At 49.4% G+C, this 21,987-nt stretch overlaps 1 protein-coding gene across 1 annotated transcript; it reads right to left on the bottom strand.

Annotated features, from left to right (window-relative positions):
- Nucleotides 1–12,472: 12,472 nt before the first annotated feature.
- On the bottom strand, nt 12,473–21,977 carry MCM5 (minichromosome maintenance complex component 5). Its single transcript, XM_018080788.1, has 16 exons — nt 21,799–21,977; nt 20,759–20,885; nt 20,518–20,646; nt 19,876–20,048; nt 18,531–18,686; nt 18,268–18,434; nt 17,501–17,672; nt 17,208–17,319; nt 16,312–16,455; nt 15,953–16,018; nt 14,863–15,039; nt 14,644–14,756; nt 14,272–14,400; nt 13,877–14,019; nt 13,195–13,322; nt 12,473–12,824 (listed from the first exon to the last, which is right to left on the bottom strand). The coding sequence occupies exons 1-16, from the start codon at nt 21,963–21,965 to the stop codon at nt 12,723–12,725; spliced, it is 2,205 nt and encodes a 734-aa protein (XP_017936277.1). The 5' UTR covers nt 21,966–21,977; the 3' UTR covers nt 12,473–12,722.
- Nucleotides 21,978–21,987: the final 10 nt, after the last annotated feature.

Genomic DNA, 21,987 nt, shown 5'->3' with positions numbered 1-21,987 from the left:
TTCTTTATTGAGTAATTTTGGAAAGAGTCTCCAGCAAAACTACCATGGGACATCAACAGGCTCAGACTAAGGACTCCAACCCAAGTGAATACTTAAAATGATCTCACATTCCTTCCATTTCTTTTCCAGATCTCATCTTCATCTGCCCAGTATGTACCATACCTTTCCATCTATTGGCATGGTTCTGTACAAACAGTAGATAAGGAACAGTAATTAGGTGGAATGGTGGAGAGCAGTTCCATGAGGGATGAAGCTCACAGCCCTGCAGTGTCAATTACCATGGGGAGGGCACTGCAAAGAGGAACCTGTCATGGGGCACAGGACCAGTCCTGTCCTTTGAGTCTGCTGCAGTCACTGAGGCCAAGAGAAGAAAAGGCAGGTGTGGATACCGGAGGCTGGGGAGCTGGGACTGAGCAGAACGTGTCCTCATGAAACAGTTGGCATTTCTCTGCTTGCCTCCTCGGAGGCAGCTGTGTGTTTTGTCTGAAGCCAGCCTCTCATTGAAACTGCTTGAGAACAAGCACTGAGGAGCCCCTATTGTAAACGCCACACAAAAACAACACAAAAGACAGAGTCCAAAGTAAAAAATATTTCCATAATAAAACTGTCAAGGGGAAGTGAGAGACTAGAAACCTTTGTACCGCCAAGTAATGAAGAACAGAGACGCCCTCTCCAAAGCACTTGAGATAAACCATCTCCTTAATAGTCTAATTGGAGAAGAGCATTTGGGGTGGGATGCACAGATGGACCAGGGAAGTAGATGACCCAGGGATGAGAGCCTGGGAGCTGCAGGGGATGGGTACGTGGCTTGAGCTGCTGCCAAGGAGCACAGAAATCCCCACTCCCCTGCGGGCTTCCCGATGCTCCTTCTACAGTTTCTCCAAATTAGGTCACTCCCACACAGTGTACAAGTAAGAGCAGACAGCACTGGACCACCCAGAGCAACGGGGAGGAGGCTAACAACGATGAAGCAGAACCACAGATGATATGATGCAAGGGTGGGTTGGGCAATTAGAAACATACGCTCCAGTGGATGAGGGGGAACAAAAGGTCTTCACAGAAGATGGTGGAATGTGATCCCTGAGCTGTGGCCCAGCCTAGGGTGGGAAGTCCTCACGTCATGGTGCTTAATGCATGCACCCAACCCAAGCTGGCACATGGGGGTCCATCACTGGCCTCACTGCACCCATAGATAGCACTGTGGGTGCTTGGCTGGGTGTTTCTCTGCCAACAGAGGAGAGCTGACTTTGCCAAAGGCATTGGTTGGCTCTTCCCAGTTGAGAGAGCTGTCCCCATGCTTAGCTTTCGGAAAGGGTTTAGCAGCAAGGAACAAAATGTGGTGTCAGGACCCCAGGTGATTTCTTAGCTTAATATTGAGAATCTGCCTCCTTCCATGAACTGTCTGGGATTCAATTTTCTCAGGACTAGACCAGTGGTTGTTTTTCTTCTGTGTCTCACAGCCGTTTTCCTACCCACACTGCTTTTACCAGAGGGCTGGCTGCCTGAGACTGTGAAGAATAACAGCAACAGATCACCATAATCCAGTTTCTTGCTCTCCTTCTGATCTTCTCACTTCACAGGTCACAGGAAGCCCTATCCAGAAGATGACAGATGAGAATCAGGCCTTTCTAGGGGAAATGGTGATGAACTCCAGATCTGGATCGTCTTACAGACTCTCACAGGAGTTCAGTTCACCTTTAGGTTTGCAAAGTGAGTCTGTTCAACAGACACAGAAATACCCTTAGGCTGGTTATTCCTCTTCCTCACTGTAATGAGGAGAAAGCACCTACTTGATGAAGAAAAATCATATTTGGTTCAGCTCACAGAGCTGAATGAAGCAGACTGTGGCCCCTGAAAGCCACTCATACACCTCATGGTTCAAAGGAAAGACATGGATTATTGTGGGACTAGTAAGAGGACCCACAGTTTTGAACAAATCACCTGCTGTTTTTAGCCCAGACACTGAGACATAGGAGTGCATCAAATGTAATAACAGATAAAACACAGATGTGGAAAGTACCAAGACAACCAAGTACTGATGGACATTAAATGACAGAAATAACCCTAACAGATCAATACCAGACCAAGCAACCTAGAAAAACCTGCAGTCTCAAATACTCCTCTGTCAGACTTGGAGCTGAAGTTACTTCCATTTCAGAAGTGATGGAGTCATTCACACACCAGGTATAAAACACAAACGCCAGACACTTGGCATTGTGCAGCTACCTGACAAAGGCATTAAGTTACTTGGACTCACTTGAAGCTCAGTCTTTTTATAATTTCAAAACACCACGTTCCATGGAAATATTCAGGCTGCCATGGCAACGTGGTACATTTGTTCCTTAGTGTCATTTCCCATCACAATTGGGTTTTTTTCAGAACTTTGCCCAACTTCAAAACTTTGGTTGCTGAGGCAACATCTCCCTTTCAAGGGAAGTGACTGGCTCTGCCTATCTGTACCAAGGCAAGGGCTCTTCTTTGAAGACCTGTATGCTATGGCAAGGGAGGAGGTGTTAGGGAGGCTAAAAAGGTATCCAAGGAAGCAGGGGGAGAGGAAGGAACTGTGCTGAGAAGTGGCTGCGGAAGGGCAACACACGCCTTCGAGTGAGGCAGGTGGGATGGGCTTTAAGTGGGAGGCTCCAGGCTTAGCACTGGAGAGCTAATGTGCCACATGACATCACTGAGGATATTAAATGCAATCTCGGTGAAAAAACACTTTGCCTTCAGTATATCATGTCAAGATCTCATGGAGATGCATAGTCCTCACAAGACCTCTACAAGAAAGGAATTTGTCACTGGGCTTGTTTGACAAAAAAAGTGATCAAGACAGAGAGAACTTGAATGAACTACTGAAGGTCACACAGTAAATTAGTGGCTGAGGTAGGAATAAGCCCCTGAGGGTGTTGTGTTTCATTTGTAAGGTCATCATTCCTCTGATATTTAACTTATGCTTAAACAGAAACCCATTTACCTTCTGCAGAGATGCACTGCAATCACTTTTTCTCTCACTAACATATTACAGTCTTCACCTCTGCTATTTGTCAACGTATTTGGCTGAAATGCACTGAAGCAGGGATTCCTTTCTTTCCAGATAGTGAGGCCTGGATCTGGACTCTTCCTGACATCCTGCTGCAATAAACATGATCACCACCAACAGTCATAACAGTTCTGGGTAGCTCTTCAAGTGGAGTCATTCCCCCCTTCCTCTTGTCTGGAAGCCTGTAAGGGACACAGCACCACTATCATTTAGTAGCCTATGGGCTCTGGCTGACTCACCTCCAGAAGACAGTGAGCAGCTTCATGAGGCAGCAGGGTGCTGCACCCAGGAGAAAGAGGGAATGATTTGTGGAGGAGGCCCCGGAGGGGTGACTAGGGGACCACTGGTGGCTCTCAGGAAATGCCCAGGATAAGGCCATATATCACCACAGGAATGGGCACCAGGCAAGGAGCACAAGAGAGTACAAGAACAGGCAAGGCACAGTGAGAGCATGATAACAGGGATGTGAGCATGGCACACCACAGCTGCTGACATGGGGACTGAGAGTGGAACCTGGGGAATCAGTGCTGGGAAGACTATCCTGCCACAAATCAGTACAAATGACATGAGCAGGAAAATTAGTTTTTATTTCATTAAAGTCACTGAGGAGATATTATTGAAGCACCAGCAAATATTGATCAGCCAGGCAAAACTCTTCAGAGGGGATTTGTTCACTATGTCAGTAGCCTCTTGTAGATCAGTGGTGTTCCACACAGAGGGCTGTCATTCAGCTCATGAGGGGAGGATGACTTGACATGGAAGAAAGGTGGGAAAGCTACTTTTCTTAAGGCTAACAACAAAAGAGGGGGACATTAGGGAAGTGGAGATTCATGGGATGGCACATATTTCTCTGCCTCTTAAAGAAGAGGAGAGAGCTCAAGAGGAGTGGAAAATACTCTGGATATGGCATCTGTACGATGAAGGAAATCCCCATGAGCAGAGCCTGGGATTAAAGAAGCTGGATTTCATCCATCCTTCTCTGCTGTTAGTTCTTGTGCATCTTGGGCTAAGACATGCAGCTTTTCTGTGCCTCCACTCTTTCCTCTGCAGGAGAGATGACCAGCCTTCTCTACCACCAAAGGGTTTGAAAGGATAGATATGTTACTGATTGAAAGGTGCCAAGTCATGGCTGGGACCCAGTTTAGGATTGAGGAGTAAGATTGCACAGGCATGCTTTAACACAAGATCTCCCCTCTCACCTCTCAACAGCTCCCATTAGCCTTGTATTTCCCTTGCCTCCACCAGCACCAAGTGATCTTCTCACATGCCCTGTCTGGCCAGCCTCCAACTGCACCAACAGCTCTTTGCTCTGCTATCACGTTCACATGAGGAAGCCCACAAAAGGAGCCAGAAAAACAAGAGAAGTTAGTTCATTTAGAGCCATTTGGGCTGTATAGATTTCACCTACCTCTTGCTGCTCACTGTAGGACCCAGAACAGAACAGTTCACATCCTTTTTTATGTAATAAGCAGATGGATTACATGCTTAAAACAAATTATCACTTCAATAGGAGTTCTCCAAAGTCCTTGACTATTGCAATGCCTGTGAGCCAGCATCTTTTCCAGCCTGAAGGTGCACACAGGAGGTGCTGCTGAAAAGCAAAGCCAATGAGTAAATATACAGGGTTGGTACCACATATTGCTTGACCGAAGGGCACAACTGATTCATTAGACTAGCTCTTGCCATGTTCCCACTTTTCAGCCTGTATCTCAGTGTTCCAGTTCCAGACTAATGGTGACTCTGACACCTGTGTATGGGTCACTGGAGATTAGGCTTTGATTTCTTTCCATTTCAGCGATTCATAGCTGACTGCATAAGTAGAGTCAGACACAAACCCACTGCCTAGATCACCACCCGCCTGCTCCAAATCTGGGTCAATGTAGCATTTAAAAACATAAACAGCCACCACAGCCCTGCCAGGCAGATGTAAAGGAGGAAAGTAAACAAGAAAAGTACTCTTGATGTCAAAAGAGAAACACACAGAGACAGCAGACTTTGTCTTTCTCCTGCATTTAATTGTCTTTGATGCTTCCTTCCCATGGGCTTTCATTTTTAACTGCCTCTTCCTGGTTGATGGAGGAGATCAAAAATGGTCCCTGATGGTTTTATGTTTGGCAGAGAACATCCTGGGAGCTGCCTCCTCCACATCCTGGGACGTTTTCTTCTGTCCAAGTCACCGCCAAAGCAGCCTAAGGAGTGACTCCCATGGTGATAATATTTCCATGATGATTTCCAGGGATTGTCTACATCCCAAGACTTCTCTTGTCTGGGCACTGACTCCAGGGATTTTCCCTGATTGGTCCTGGATATTTCATAGCTTTGGCATCCCCAACCCATGCCCAGTAGCATTAGCTGAGGTTATGAGACCCCAAGGCAGAGCACTGCCTCTGCTTTCCCAGGGGTAATACAGAACGTTCCTGGGGCACACATGAACCAGGTGGAGAAGTTGAAAGAGGCCCTATAGCTCCTGATATACTTCAGCACATGTCAGAGGTTGAAGAAACCCTCAGGACCTCTTTCCTGCCTGCTGATCCCAGTGTGGGGGGAACAAGTCTTCTCCCATGCTCTAGCATCTGAGAATTGCCTGGGAGTATCCTATTCCAAAAGGCAGGACTTCTAGCAGCTGCTGGATGGCCCAGTAAACAAACAAGCAACTTCTGCAAAACATGTCTGGATATCAGCCACATTAGCCATGAGTGCTGCTCTCCCCTGTGGATACAACAGCTGCCCATTGGAATAAACAGGAAACCATTTTATCCTCTGAGGAGCAAGAAAGGTGAAGGGGTCAGGACTGTAAATTGTGTGTCTCTGCAGTTGGGGCATGCAGCAGGAGCCACATGCAAATAGGTCTTCTCTTTTTTCTCATAGAGAAGGAACTCGAATACTGGGCTTCGGCTTCTGAGCTCGTTCTCTGACCTAACGTTACCCTTTCCTCCAGTGCAAGAGACATAACAGCAGAAATCCCAGTTTCTTTCTCCTCTGAGGTTTTGGAAAGCAGTCAAGTAGTGTGGCATGGGGAGGCACTGAAGAAATACACCTGCCAGATCACATGAAATACAAGTGAACATGTCTTGTCAGATTCTGCATGACCACACATGATTGTTTTGTATGGTCTTGGCTATGGATACCTGTGCTTCTGCACTTTGCCTTCCTACCAGTTGGTGATGTTCATATGGGAAAACTTGAGTCCCTTTGGGATCATTTTTTCCTGGCAATTTTAGAGTCCTTCCTTTTTCAGCCCCTTGGAAAGCAAACCACTTTCACATCAAATGAAGGCAGCCACCAAGAATTTGCTTTGTCTGTTGAGTTCTTTGCTGGGCTCCTTGGTCAGACTGCTAAGGCTTGTGTCATGCAGGAGGTCAGGTGAGCTGGGTCAAAAGGGGTCTTCTGACCTCAACAACTCAAGTTTCAGCTCAACTCAAGACTGGGGAAGCTTCACCCTCTTCCCACGTGACATATCCATTACTGTAAGTTGCATTTCCAACTGAATAGGGTACAGTAAAGTGAGGTTGGTGCAGTATGGCAGTAGTGATGTTACTGTGGAAACCATGATATTTTAATTGTCTGCTCAGAACAAGCCGGGTAAATCAGTCATTGTAGTTACCCCACTGCAGCAACTATGCTGCCAAAAGATCTGGACTGAGCATCAGGTATGTAGGGCTCTGGCACTGAACAGTTTGTGAGAGCCACGTGGTGCTGGGAAAGCCATTTCCCTTTTTGTGTCCTTCAATTTTCCCCAGCTCAGGCCCTCAGCCTTCACCTGCTGGACCCATACGAAAGGCGAACCTCTCAGATTGGTTACAGTCTCTGCACTCCTGGTCAGACCACCAAACACCTCCTCATTACAAAACACAAGTAGAAGATAACTAGTAATGTTGAATGTGTATCTTATTCTGGTGCAAAGATCTAGGACAGTGATATTACCTGTATGCTAGGTGAGTTGTCAACTGTCATTCTAAAAACCTTATAAATATCTCAGACATTGTGCATTTAGCTCCAGAGTCCTAGTGAAACACTGAAGGTCTTCTTTATGATCAATAGTGACAGAGTCCACAGAGTACCAGGTGCAGTTTGAAACCTGACAGATTCCATCAAGTGAAGGATTTCCAGAATGGAAAGGTGCCTATTTGTCTATTTATAGATGCCTATTTATACCGCAGAGGTGCTGGATGCTGACAAGCACACAGTGTGTGGCCAGCTGTGGACAGACCTGCTTTCCACTCAGCAAGCAGTTCAGTGGTACTGTGATCAAGGTAAGCAGGATAGTGGTTCTGCTTTTGTTCTGAGGGTTGAAAAGTGTGTGGTGCAAAGGGCTTATAAACCAGTGTTGCCTGGCTTTCCTGGTCAGAAAAAGAAATCCCACAGATTTCTGGGGATTTCTGGCCAAATTGCCCACACAAAAGTCTGAGAAAAAGAAAAAAAAAATTAGGAAAAAAAAAGTGAGATGAGATAAGGTGAAGATAAATAATGGGGAGATGAGGTGGAGCATCTTGGCTGGATGCAAGCTGAAGCACAGGGAGGAGAGGAACGGCCAAGAAGCAGCAGATGGTCCAGGGGATGTTCTCTGATGCATGTTCCTTGGTGTCCTGTTCCTAACAGGCAGTGCTGAGAGTTGATCCAGCATGTTACACCCCAGCGTCCTGCCTGCCTGTGAAGCCAGCAAGCTTGAAAACAGAAATGGGAGGCTTTTGCTAGGCATTCTGTAAGGTGGCCAGGGACAGACCACAATGGCCAGGAAGGGGAATAGGAGCGAATAGTCATGCAGATAAGAAGAGACAGCAGGCATGAGGTGTGCAGTGAAGGGTAGGAAGAGTGAATGCACTGCCTGGCATTGCTGGGAGAGATCTGGAGCAGAGGTGTGCAGGAAGGAGAAAAGGATGCTGCAATATGGGCAAAACAGGATGAAGAACAATAGCGAGCATATGGATGTCACTGCTGTGGGAGAATGAGTGGTTTGGGATTTTGAAGGAACCTAGCCTAGAATTAGGGTGTATAGGCTGTTAGTCAAAATTCTTAGAGGACTTGAGACTCAGCATGAGATACCCCCACCCAGCAGAGCACTTCACAGGCACCCAGACCCATGACACATGTGCTGTTCCGCAGGGTGATGGATGCCATGGCAGCACAGCATTGCTGCACCACAGTCTTCTTTTGTTTCTTCATCTTTTCTGACACGGTCCAGAGCGAAGCACAGGAATTTCTTTGCCTCTAGGAGATCATTTCTCAGCCTGGCAAAGGCTGGAGAGGCCCTAGAATGTGTTAAGGTTATTTATGTCAGCAGGTAAACTCTGCCACTCAGATTGGGTTACCGTTGTGCCAGGCACTACAGAAAGTCATGGTAAGAAGCGATCCATGCTCCAAAATGTTATTATCCAGAACAGGTAAGAAGATGAAGTCGCTTGCTCAACTAGTCAAGCAAGTCAGCAGTAGAAAGGGAGAAGGAGTCCTAGCTTCCTTCATCTGAGTTCAGTGCTTGGTGGACCAAATCAGATTATTTCTCACATTGCCCACATCAGCATATTCCCCCTGCCAGTGTTTATCTCACATCCTTGAGCAATAGCCCTCAGGACTCTGCAGTTCAGTTTTGTTTTATTTTATGGAGGAAGTGACACTCACGACATGCTCAGAGGTTATATTGTTGCATTGCAACAGCTCTCATCCTACACAGAGATGGAAGAGATCCAAGTGGTGCAGATGTGATGACTCAGCTTTGCTGGATTTTACAGTAGTGTAGCTCCACTGACATTCCACAGAAATATTCTGATGAGCTCAATGTAAGAGGAAAATCAAATGTAGTGAAGCTGCCCCAAAATTAGCCACCCAAAGCAAGCCTTCTCCTAAGCCTTTCTCCAATACAGGAGTGTAGCACACGGGGAGGAAGGACATGCACGTCTCCCCATTTTGAGACGCCTATGATATATCAAAAAATACCTACTTGGTCTAATTGCCTTGACCTCCTTTGGTATTCGATAGAGAAAAAAACAAATGCAACTAGGGAATGGCTTCTCTGGTTTCTTTTAAACATTTACTTGCAATAAAACAACTTTCTGTCTGATAGCGCTCACTCCCCTGCACTGACACAGAGAGCACCTTGCTCAGACACACCCCGTGATGCCTCGTGAGATGCCCAGCCCTCCCATGGACATCAAGAATGCTGACAAGAGCCAAGTGGACTGGATCTCTTTGGAGTGTCCTGTCCACTCACACTAACGCATCTCATGCAGAATTACACGTAATCTGCAAGTTCTTCAGTTACTACTCCAATGTGGCAAGAGGTCAGTGTCTTCTACAACAGCCCAAGCTTTGAATTAAAGGCACCTGAGCATCCTTGGTGGCTGCCTGGTTTGGGCTGGTTACACTCATCCAACTGTGCTTCCCAAGGAGACAAGCCAAGGTTGGGGAAAGGAGGGGAAGGGGCTTCCTATGCCAATGATATAGCACTGAGGTGAGGAAGGGACAAGGTCAGGTTGGCAGGCTAGGTAAGGGAATGCTGTGCTGCTCTGGAATAAGTGGCTAAGCCTGACTGGTTTTACTCTCTCTGTTAGCACTGGATTTGAGAACAGTATTTTTGGTCATCTAAGGACACCTGGATAGGAACTCTATGCCAAATCTCAGCACGCCAGTACTTCAGGGATGACCAAAAAGAGACATCTTCACCAGGAGGATGACAGTCCTTTATCAGGTAGCTAACATTTGAGGAAAAATCTGGTCATCTTCACCAGGAGGACCACCAATCCCTTATCATGTAGATATCACCAAGCATCTACCCAACTGAGAACTGCTGTTCCTCACAAAATTTCCATCTGCAGCACTATGTTCAAAACAAGTCATTACTAATCAATGATCTCAAGTTCCAAATAATGCCAGTTGCGCACATCCTAGCTCCACTTCTTGTGATAACACTGCATACATTAGTTGCTAAACAATGTTGTTTCGAGTCGTACCTACACTTACATAACCTAATACCATATAATCAACACATTTCATAGCACGAAGAGATCAATCATTCTGATCCCCACCACAGAAATATACCTCTGCTCCTCACCATGTCATGAAAACATGAAAAAAGAAAAAAAAAAAGAATTTCCAACCTCCGCACCTGCCAACACCCAGCAGAACTTGATGTACCTTGAGATGGTAGCTCGTTTAAAACCTGTGAGCACCACATGACCACCCCTGGCAGTCAGCAGCTCAAATCCAGCCATGTCCTACTACTCTGGCACAGAGCAAAGATTATGGGGATGGGGGGATACCTGAGGGAGAGGAGGAGGGAAGGGGGAAAGGAGGGAAGGAAGGCAGGTGATGGAAGTAGAGCCCCTTGCACTGTGTTCTCCTCCCCAGTCCCCTTCCTAGGACATTCTCTCCCCAGCCAGCCCCATCGCTGGATGTTCTTTCCAAGCCTGGGAACAGAGGCTCACAGAGAGCAAAGATATCCAAAGATAGCAGTGGCAGCAGGCTATGGGGTACTGATCCCATACTCAGTTCTCTGTTTGCTTTGCTCTTGCTGCACCTCTGAAAGAGGACCACAGACAGACAGGTACTGTCTGCACCGCCAAAGCAAGGACAGAGGTACTTGTGGAAAGGTGGCAGGGGCTGAGAGACCTGCAGAACCCATTACCACAGGACTGCATGGGCTATGACAAGTGGCAGCAGAACAGCCACGACACCACTGCTGCTCCATGCCTGTGTTGACCCTGTTTTAACAAGCCGCCTCCTGATGCTGCAATAGAAAGTCCTTGAACAGGGGCACAGGAGCTTGTGTGGTGGGCAGGATGCTTTCAAACAGACACTAGCAGTTTTGGGAAGTAGGTGAGGATGTGACCCTTTTGTTGCAACAGTCACTTATTCCTCCTCCATGGAGATGATCCTCTCCATGGAGCAGCAGCATCCTTTTCTTATTTTTTCCGACCAGGGAGCACTGCAGGGACAGGTGTCTCTCTCTTTTTTTACTTTTTTTTTAAACAGAAAAGGGGCCCACTTTTGCCCCAGCATTGCTTGCTCCAAGAAGCACAACGAGGTGCTTAGCATACGCAAAAATACAGGGCAATAGAATCTCACTCACTGGAGTGAGTTTTCTAGGGACCTATCCCTACCTATCCTTTGGGAGCCTTGGGACGAGCCTCCTCTTCCTTCCAGCCCTCCACAAAGGTTGCCCCCATCCAAAAAATGGAGAGTGAAGAGCAGAAGGCTGCTTCTCATACGTGCACCCAGTCTCTCCCAGCTCACCTCCACCCGAGCCCCTCCAGACTTCCGAGCCCATAACCACATAAGGAGTGCACTATGCACACCTCAAAATGTTCCCACAGAGGCAGAGAAAGATGTTGCTGAACCCCCAAGGGTTGCAGTGGGGCTTGTGTGAGAGCTGCCAGGCTGGGTGCACCTCACACCCCAGCCCTTTGGGACCTCTCGGTTTCCCCTCTTGGAGGATGAGGCAGCACCGAGGCAGTGCCGCAGGCAGCTCCACAGCTCAGCATCCTCAAGGCTCTGGTACCCTCTGCTGGCCCTGAACATTTCTTTTGCTAATGAAACCTCTCCTGGGGTGTTTTTCAGCCTGAAGATCACTTGCAGACATGGCATCAGCCTCTCCAGCTCCCGCAGCAAGCTTTGCTTGCCCAACACTGTGCTGTCTTCAAAGGCCCCCACCAGTGCTCTCAGCCCCCAGCTGACCCCAAGCTGCCAAGGGCAGGGACTTATCTGCACCTTACACCTTCGGGAGGATGCTTAAGAGAACCAACTCTACTTTGCCAGAAATAATAAAAACCTGTCAAGTCTGTAAGTGCAAGTTTGTGTAGCAAATGCAGAAGGGTGAGCAGCTGCACTCCCCAGGGGAGAGTGCCCAGGTGAGGCTCCTGCTGAGCAGGACAATCATCCCCAAGGCAACTGGCATATACGAAGGAGGTGGCAGAGACTACTTGGAGTAGGACGCATAGCTCAAGGGCATCACCCTGCATCCCCATCCTCACTGGAGCAAGCAGAGAGCTCTGCCCATGCCTCCAAGCAAGGCTTTCACACAGCCCTTTACACTGCAGGGTAACGTGTTTGGCTGCTGCAGCCCCAGGCAAGGGCAAGGAGGAATAAGTAAAGAGCAGCTTTGAAGCAGAAAGTAGGCTGTTTCCTTTGCTGCTGCTGGCAGACGTGGAAGAAAGCATCAGACTGCACTAAGGGACTGGCTAAAGTGCCTCCTGCAGTGCTGAGCAAAACAGGACAGCCTATGTCAACAGGATTTATGCCTTAATACACGATTAAATCCTGAGTGAGAAACAGATTTCTGCCTTCAGGGCTACTGGTGCTGCCCATGGGGCTGTGTGCTGACTAGGGGCAAGTGCATAACACAGGGTAAACACAAGGGACAGCTTTCCAACCAAAATCCTACACCACCTCCAAAGGAGCAAGGGCATAGATCCCCGCTGCCCCTCAAGGCCAAAGATCCTGAGCTACCAATATCAGTTTTTATTTTAATACAGACTAAAAGCTTTTGGAGTTCAAAGAAACATTGACGCGACACAGTGACAGAACACACAATGGAAACCCCGACCACCCCAAACCTGGTTCAAGAGGGAGGCCTGGGGCCGTTTGGGGCCCCAGTGGAAAGCTTCTTCCACGTGACCCCTCTCGGGGCACTCTGCCTGTACATGGGCAGGTGTCAAGCAGCAGCAGTTCCCTCCTGGAGCATGGCACAGGGAGGTCACTTGATGCGGTAGAGGACTTTGCGCTGCATACGGTGCTGGATCTCCCCCCGCCGCATCATCAGCTGCAGCACCTTGTAGATGGCATGTTCTGGGTATTTCTGCAAAAAGGAAGAGCAGGGGAAGATGAAAGCCCAACTATGCCCCTCCAGAGAAAGGGACACCAGCAGTACTGGATGCTGATGCTCCCTTACCCTCTCACTATTTCAGGTCTGACTGCAGCTAATCTTACAAATCACGTTATTCTGTTTCAAGGGTAGAACCCCAAACTACCCAAACCTCAGAGCTTTTGCAGATCAAATCCCCTTAAATGCTGCAATCACACTGCACACCATTTCTAGAAACAACTTCAAAGGCAGGTATGACCAAAAGGCTCTTCAATCACCTCTTTGAGGAATGGGTTTCAGGTCCCAGCAGCTGCCTGGGGTCCCTGGTTTCACAGACCAACCCTCCATGGGGTCCCTGACCCACCTGCCGCATGAAGTCCTGGACGATGCTGTGCTCTGACACCTGAGAGCCAATGGCAAAGCGACGCTTGAGCTGCTTCTCAATGCGGGACAGCATCTCTTGGTCCTCCTGTGTTGTGAAGCCTTCTGCCCCTGGAGGGAGAGGCTGTGTGAGGTCTCGTGCCACCCACGTCACTCTCAAAGCCAGAGTGCCCATCTCCTGTGTCTCCCACCACACCTGCACAACTCAGAGACTATAGGGTACCCATGAGCAACTCCACCATCAAAGGTTGTGGAGCTCCACACAGTTGAATGTAGAACTGACAGCTGGAGCTTTTTCAAACCTTAATGCCATGCTGGTACCCAAGGAAATAGTCTTCACCCCCATAGAGAAAGATGTTAGAGGACTGATAGGCCTGGGAATCACCTCCAGCACCAGACTCTGCTCTTGGGACCACGAGGGGACAGACCAGCCCTCCCTGGACCAGTATGGGTGGAGACACTCAGTGTCATTTGCCACTGCTCTCCCTCTGAGGCACAGCCCCATAGCCATGATAACCCCTTGCTGCCACAACCACTGCTTTGCCTCTGCTCGGGGAGGAGGTTCAGCACCTGCCCCTGACAGCCAAATCCTTGTCTCTCCTTGCTCTGAGCAACCAGGTCCACCATGTCTCTCCAATCCTCAGCACAGAGCATGTCCTCCTCACCTGACAGGTTGCCTGACATGGCAGCGTCAAGCGTGGACACGTGGAAGAGCCGTAAGGCCTCCTCGACATCCACCTCAGTGGCGAAGGGCTGAAGCTTCATCTTCGCTAAGGACTCGGCAATGCGCACGATGGCCTCCAGCTGCCTGCAGCCAAAGGAGATGTTCCCTGTTTTCTACTGCAGCTCCAAGGTCTTTCTCCTTCCCCCCAACCCCTTCCATCCCCACCTACCCCACTGCAGGCACCTCCTGCCTTCCCCTGCAGCATCTTCAGTTATGCCTTGTTCACAGAGGGCTCCCCCCAAGCCCCAGCACCCCACTAACACCCTTCCTGGGCTACCCCAGTAATGCCACCCCAATCCCTAAGGCTGTGGTGTGGCAAGGAGGGGTGTTGCTCACCGGATGGTGATGGGGATGCTGGAGCGGCGGTCGCTCTCCTGCTCGTGCTGGCGAGTGCCAGTCCGCATCAGGACGTAGCGGTTCTTCAGCTTCTCCGCTGCTGCTGCCGACAGCCGAGGGCCACACTTCCTGCAAGGGGGAACGGGAGCTGGAGGCAGTGCCACCAGGGAGAATTCCTGGGGCAGGGGTGTCCCTGGGCACCCCTCACTCCCTTGGGTCATGCTGTGGCACCATTCTGAGCTCCTCTGGTATCCCTTTTTTCAAGGCAGTTTAAAAAAGGGCACTCAGATAGAGCACGGCATGGTTTGCTTCTCACCACTGCCTCCCACCGTGCAGCCCAGGTGCTGCTAAAAAGTTATGTCTTTCACTCACGTCCGACAGAAGGAGATGAGCTTCTTCAGCTTGTTCAGCTCGATCTCGCCCTCCACAGCCTGGGTCTGCGTCAAGGCACTCACGTGTAAGGACATCACGTGCTTGGCCAGTGTCTAGGAAAGCAGAAGGCAGTCAGGCAGCAAGAACCTCCCTGCCTCCTCCTCCTCGCAGAAAACAGGGCACCAGGAGTCCCAGCTGCACCCACATGCCTCAGCCTACCATGTCTCGCTCCTCATTGTGCTCATCCTTGACGATGAAGATCATGTCAAATCGGGACAGAATGGTGGGCATAAAATCAATGTTCTCCTCACCCTTGGTCTCATCCCAGCGCCCAAAGACAGAGTTGGCAGCTGCCAGCACTGAGCAGCGGGAGTTGAGTGTGGTTGTGATTCCTGCCTGTGGGGGGAAGGTGAAACAGATGGTGTCACATCATAGGAGGGCAAGAAGGACAATAACTCACAGTGAGAGGTCCAGAGTGGTTTGCAAGGACTCATCCTCAATCACTTGCATTTAAATAAACCCCTTAAGTAGTACCCAATTGCTCTGTAATGGTCCCCTGTGAGAAAGGCTCAGCACAGGAGCTATGTGGGGCTGCATCCACATCCTTCTGGAGGAGGACTGGCTTCAGCTGAGACTTAAGCACTGAGTGATTTCGTTTCAAACCTCATGTCAAGGGCGCAGATACACAAGACCCCACCACACAGGTTTGCGATCTGAGCCAGAAGCTGGGCCCTCAGCCAGGGCTGAGTCCTCCTGGACAGCTCTGGCACAAAGCATGGGTTTGCAGGTAGCAGCATGACAGCAACCAGCAAGGTAAAGCCACGGTGAGTGCTCTTTCCAGAGACTAAACAGCTAAGGGACGAGCCAGAGCAACCAGGAGGCAGCAGAGGTGCTACAGAAAAAGATTAAGCAGCAGAAATGAAGAGAAACTCTGACTTGAGAAAGGATCTGGCACCAGGATGTCAGGCAGTTTCTGTAGATCTTCTGAGGGGGTGAAGAGCAGAGGGAAGGAAGAAAAAGAAGTGACATCAGGCTGTGACATAGGGACATCAGCAGAACTAAAAAACAGAGAGGAGTAAAGGACTGACAGAGCAGAGGGAGCTTGTTTCAGTCCTGCTGAAGTTCAGTCTGCCCAGGAAAAGACAACTCAAAACCTACAAGCAGGGCTGACTGGTCTCAGATCAGAGAAATCAGCAACCATCAATACCACTTGCCTGGACTCTAAAATGGGCAATTCTGGCAAAAGATGCGTGACCACTGGTTGCTTGGGTCTCAGGCTCACGCCCCAGAACATGCATCCACAGCTCACCTTTGCAATGGAGATGGTCTGCTGCTCCATCGCCTCATGGATGGCCACGCGGTCATCCTCCCGCATCTTCTCATCCAAGGTGGGAGAAACCAGACAAGCAGAAAAGAAGTCACCATCAGTCATCTCTGCCAGACCTCAGCTACACATCCACTGATGTGACCCCAATAAAGCTCTGTGAAGACCTCTGCAGGATGTAAGCAAATTCCCCTGCAGCCTCATCCCCTTCACCTCCCCCAAATGGAAGTGAGGCCATTCTCAGGAGAGTTGCCCTTTCTCCTGCAGCTCTGGGCTCTCCTGAGAGAAGCTGGCATTCCCAAGGGTTGTCTTTCCCACTCCTGCACAGGCAGCTCCATGGGTACCTTGTCGAACTCATCGATGCACACCACTCCTCCGTCTGCCAGCACCATGGCTCCTCCCTCCATGAAGAAGTTCCTAGAGGAAGGGTCGCGGACCACTGAGGCTGTCAAGCCAGCAGCGCTGCTGCCTTTTCCAGAGGTGTACACCTAGTGGCATGCAGGACAAGGAAAGGACAGCACATCAGCTGCCACAGCACCCAGGAGCCCACTGCTGCAGTTTAAAGACAAAGCACCCCTGGCACTGCAAAATCTGGAGCTGTTGGAGGAAACACAAGAACCTCCAGGAAAAGCCCTCAGCACATGCAGCCGTGCTGGGTAAAGAGCAAGACTATTGCCTCATTCCAAGCCTCGGACTAAACAGCTGTGACGCACCAGAGGGTGTGCAGACACACAAATACAGATATTAAGTACAGAACAGGGAGTGATTCATTGTTTGGTGGTCTGCTGCATTAGCTTTGTTTTCCCACAGAGGGAACAATGCAGTCAGAGGCTGAGTTTAATAGAGACAAAAAAGCACAGCTGAAAACATAATTCTATGCCTGGGCTAAGGCTAGAGGTCTGTGCCTGAGATGCTGTCAGCTTAATTTGTCCTGACCAGCCAGCCCCTCCGCTGATCAAGTCTCAACAATAAACAGCAGCACCAGTCACATCTTTGGACATCTGCAAACAGCCTGGCTCATAGCATACAATGAAAGGCATTACCTGCTTCCCCTTCCCTTCCTCATTTTCCATCCCTTCCAAGCTAGCACCGGAAACGGCAGTGCATGCCTATGCCAGCAAGTCTACCTGTGGATGCACTGACAAATGTCTGCTGTGACCACAGTCTGGTCTTTGGTGCTACAGAAGGAGCAGAAAGGACAAAAGAAGTGTGCTACAAGTGGGTGCCTCAAACCACCTACCCCAATGGGCGAACACTTCTCAACAAACTTCAGCAGTTGGGATTTGGCCGTGCCAGGGTCACCCAGCATCAGCAAGTTGATGTCCCCCCTGCGGGTCAACCCATCTGGGAGCCTGGAGTGACAGGGTGGGGAGAAGAGAGGGAGGAGAGATGGTGAGCCTTTATTTTGACAACCAAGCACTGCTGACTAGTGGCAGGCAGCTGGCAGCACTGCCAGAAGACACTATGAGGGCTCTATGCCATCAGTGACATCCCTGCCAGCACTCTCTCTCCACCAGGCTGACTTTTCCCCACCTCTTGCGAGAGCCTCCAAATAAGAGGCAGGCGATGGCCTTCTTGATGTCAGTGCTGCCATAGATGGAGGGCGCGATGCTCTTGGCAATGGTCTCGTAGATGTTGGGCATGGCAGTGAGGCGACGAAGTTCCTCCTCTTCTTGAGGGGTCACCGAGCCAGCAAAGCTATGCCCTGTACAGTGATGAGGGGAATGATGCAACAGTGGATGTTTTAAAGTAAACTACATCACTCCCCCCTACACCCACTACCACCAAAATCCCTTTTTCAAGATCATGCCAAGTGCAACCAGGTGGGAAGGGTGGAGAGGGCAAGCATCTGCTAAGCAAAAAAAGGCAGGCTGTGTTCTTACAGACTGTCAAGAAAAAGCAAGGACCTTGGGCAAAGCAGCTCTGCATAGTCAGGACCATGTTTTAAATACACAGCTCAATTTGAACAATGGACTTCAGCCTGGATCCTCAGGGATGGCTTAGCAGATTTCCACTTAGATCAATACAACAAAATCACTTAAATACCCTGGAGGACTCAGGCTGAAACCTCCTCATTTAACATTACTGAGAAAAAGTCCTACAGGACACAACTAAAACATCCAGGGCAAGTCAGAGCCCTGGAATGGCCTGAACATTCTGCTATATAAGCAATAGAGAAGGACCATGGCTGTGATTTCATACAGTCCTTTGCTGAGGCATCACCTTGTTCAGGAAGGGGGGGTGTCTCCCAACACCAGGCTACCAAAACAGAAAAAGTACACACCAAAAGCAGCCCTCACCTGAGCCCTCCACATCCACCTGGATGCCCACGACACGAATGTAAGCGCTTCGAATGCCCACCCCCACGTTGTCACGTCTTTTATTCTTGCTCTGGGCAGATTTCTTGATGGAGTAGATCCCCATGATAGTGACTCTGTTCCCTGGGACAACTTTGTCACACAGGTACCTAAGAGGAGAAAGGAGAAAGATGAGGATGGTAGCAGGGGAAAGGATGGCACCAGCGACATCAGGCGGGATCAGGGTGGGGAGGCTGTGCCAGTACCTGTCACAGTACAGCTGCAAGTGCCGGGGCATCTCCCCGTGCGGCACAGCATCTGGGGACTCCTGTAGCTTCAGGACCTGGAAGTCCACACACTTGCACTTATCTGGCATGATGAAATAGGGGTCCAGTGGACACCTTGGGCGGCCTGCTTGTTCCCTGTGAAGAGAGATCAGGGAAGGCTGTTAGCACTCAAGAGCCACCCCCTAGAGCCCATCTGTGGAGGGGACAGCAGTGACAGTGCCCCATCAGCAGGTAAGGGTAGACGCACAGGGTCAGAGCAAAGGCTCAGCAAGCCCTCTGCCTTTTTAACAGCTGCCAAAAGTGTGCATGAGAACAAGCCACAGGCAGGGTGATACTTTGAGCACTCTCCCTGCCTTCCCCCCTCTCCCTTGCTAGCCAGAAGCAGGGAGGAAGGTAATTCATTAATTACACAGAAGGTAACAGTACAGACTCAGTGACACAGCAGGGCATTTCTCTTTATAACCTCATACACGAAGCAAATGTTAAGTAGATTCTGGTGAGAAAGCAATTAGCAACGTGACAAGGCTGACATCCACCTCCCAGTCTCTCGAGATGTATCTGCCTTGCTAGACTACAAGCTCTCCAAGACAGAGAGCACCTCTACATCCTGCTGCCGTCTCAGAATGGCACTACGGATGCCTGACTCCGTGCAGGGCTTCTGGGAAGGGTAACATGAGGGTGCAGATGCACTCCCGCAGTCAGGGATCGGGAGTGAGGTGCTGTACAGACCACACGCAGGAACGATCCCTAACCCAAACGCCCCTTAAGCTGCAGGAGAGTTAAGGTGCAGAAAATAAATACTGGTAGGTATGAGCCTGAAGACCCAACCCAGCAGGATTGGTTGGCTCAAGAGCTGCAGCACAGTGGCAGCCTAATGCTCGTGGTTTGCACAGGCACCAAGAGCTGTAAAGCAGGATAAAAAAGGATAGTAGCAAAGCACCCCTAAGGAAGGTAACACAAAACAGGCCCCTCAGGAGGGGGAATATGGAAGTAAGAAGTTTGTTTGGAAAAGATAAGAACGTAATAGGAAGTTAGGACGATGGCTTCACACAGCATCATGGGACAGCTGGAGACAACAATGAACTTTTAGGTAAAAAAGGCAAAACACCCTACAGATAAAAAGAACTCTCTGGACATGGTCACTCAACACTGCATGCAGACACAGGGGGTACGAAGGGTGGAGGCAGACAGCAGTGAAAGTGCTTCTGCCTTGTGCAACTTAGAGATGACTCTGCAGCATGTGGGATGGAGGGGGATTAGGAGGGGAGAACGCAGCCTTTTTCCCCCACCAGCCTGCCACGTGCATCCCTTTGTCAGTCCTTACGTGTTGCATTTCCTGGGGAGAGCATAGCCCTCCAGGCCCGGGCGCACCGCGATGTTGGTGATGGTGTTGCGGCAGCTGCGGCACTGGATGGTGATCCTGGTGGCTTTGGCTCTCACGGGGGTTGCTGCAATCACTATCCCAGGGATCTTCACGAGGTGGGACATCTGGTCAGACTGAAAGGGAAAAGGTGAAGGGAAGGTTAGAAAGCTATCAGTGGAGGATGGATGGAAAACTAAAGAAGTTAAAGAAACAGTTCTTTCTTAGCTTCACTTCCCACTTTCCTGGGACTAGAGAACCACAACAAAAAAGCCTGCACAACGTCACTCCTTCACTCTTCAGTAGTAATGTAACATGACTTAAGCCATGCTGATTTCAAAGCATGAGAGGAGAGGACAGAATGCTCCATGTAGAACATCACTAACAGAATGGAATAATGGAATAATGTCCCAGCAGCAGGAACCAGCAAAAACAGTCCTTTGCAGTCAGATTTAAGTTGCAGAGTACTGCTGCTTTAAATTAGTAAATTAGTGTGCAGCCCATGTTCTGAACTGTGCGATGAAGTACCAAAAGCTCCCCTGCAATCACTCACACAGATGCAAACCCTGCCACTCACTGCTCTGTGCAGCAGCCAGTTCTTCTCACCTTCAGGCTGCGGATGGTGGCTGCGTTAGCATCTGATCTCAGCATCACCTGGATGTCTTGGAGAGCTTCCTCCCCTGAAGGACGAGGGCGAGTGACCTCATCTGCGACTTCTTTTGCTGCTTCTTCCAACTAGAAAGGCAACAATGAGGTTATTGATGGGTTCGTTACAGTATCATGTCAGGGTTGCTCTCGAGGTGTGGCCGTGTCAGTGCACCAGGCTGCAGACCTCCTCCATCCTTACCAGCTGCAGGTGCTCCGCTGGTTGCTTGTACAGATAGTCAGCGAGATCTTCATCAAAGCTGGCCAAGTCTTCCATTTCCACCTCCACCCAGTACTGACTCAGGTTATAGTGCCGTTTGAGCTCATCCCTGGAAGGCAGGAAGTGGTAAAGCTTTGCAGGGCAGAAAGCAAGAGTCCCCCACAGTAACCTTATAAAAAGCAGGGATCAGAGAAGGCAGGTTCTGCAGGGAGTCCTTAGTTTGGAAAGCAAATAGGGAAAATTAGGAGTGTCAAAAAGAGAAGTGCAGAGGGACCTGGGCAAATCTTGCACCCAAACCCACTCTGAAATGTGACATAAGACCAGGGACACCAGTGCTTGCAGTGACAATGCACTTACTAGAGTTACATGACCAGATAAGCAATTAGAAAACTTCTACATAGGATAATAACTATTATACCTAAGATGTGGTTTAAAACAAAGTAATAGCAGAGCAAGCACCATTCTTATTAAAAAACCAGTGTCCATGAAATTTAGAGGTAAAAGATAGTTCTAGTCCTTGATTATGATATATCTCCATGTTCTCTCACAGTTGTGTCTCCAAGCTGTATAGGCAAGAGAACTTCATATAGGCCAAGAGAACTTCATAGACTTGGAAGGCACACATGGACAGTGCTGCACTGATTTGAATGGATACAGATAAAACTCCAGACCAGAAAGTGGCAGAATTCGAAGACAGCTCTTGAATTTCAGAACTAAGTGCAAGCTAGGCAGTGCAGATTCCTCTATTGCTACCTCTGCCACTGGCTGGCTGAGTTTGGCTAAAAGTTTCTGAGAACATCAGACCTACGTTTTTATATCAGGTTCTAGAGGAAAAACAACATCTCTTACACTGAAAAAGAGCAGGGTTTATGGCCTTCTCTTTATGGCCTACGAGAACAGAGAAGCTGGGACGCGCTATCACGTATCTGGAGTGTGCACTGCAGGAGGGAGGTTAAGAGCAGACTGGACGTGCAAAGAGCGGTGGATAAAGCTCAGAAAGCGAAAAGGGGCCACAGCAGCACCTGTATTTGAAGGTGAAGCCCGTCCGGTCCGTGCCCACGCGGTACTGCCGCAGAAACTCCTTGAACCGCTTCTGCAGCTGCGACTTCCGAACCTGCCCCTCGTCCACGGACGCATCTCCCCCAAAGCTGTCGCTGTAGTAAATGCCGGGGTCATCGAAACCGGACATCACGATGGCTGGTCCGCTGCGG

This window comes from Manacus vitellinus, unplaced genomic scaffold (assembly GCF_001715985.3).
Source record: "Manacus vitellinus isolate BGI_N305 unplaced genomic scaffold, ASM171598v3 scaffold_5_pilon, whole genome shotgun sequence".
Taxonomy (NCBI): domain Eukaryota; kingdom Metazoa; phylum Chordata; class Aves; order Passeriformes; family Pipridae; genus Manacus; species Manacus vitellinus.
Note: the sequence above shows the minus strand (reverse complement) of the source record. Positions and strands in the feature narration are given on the sequence as shown.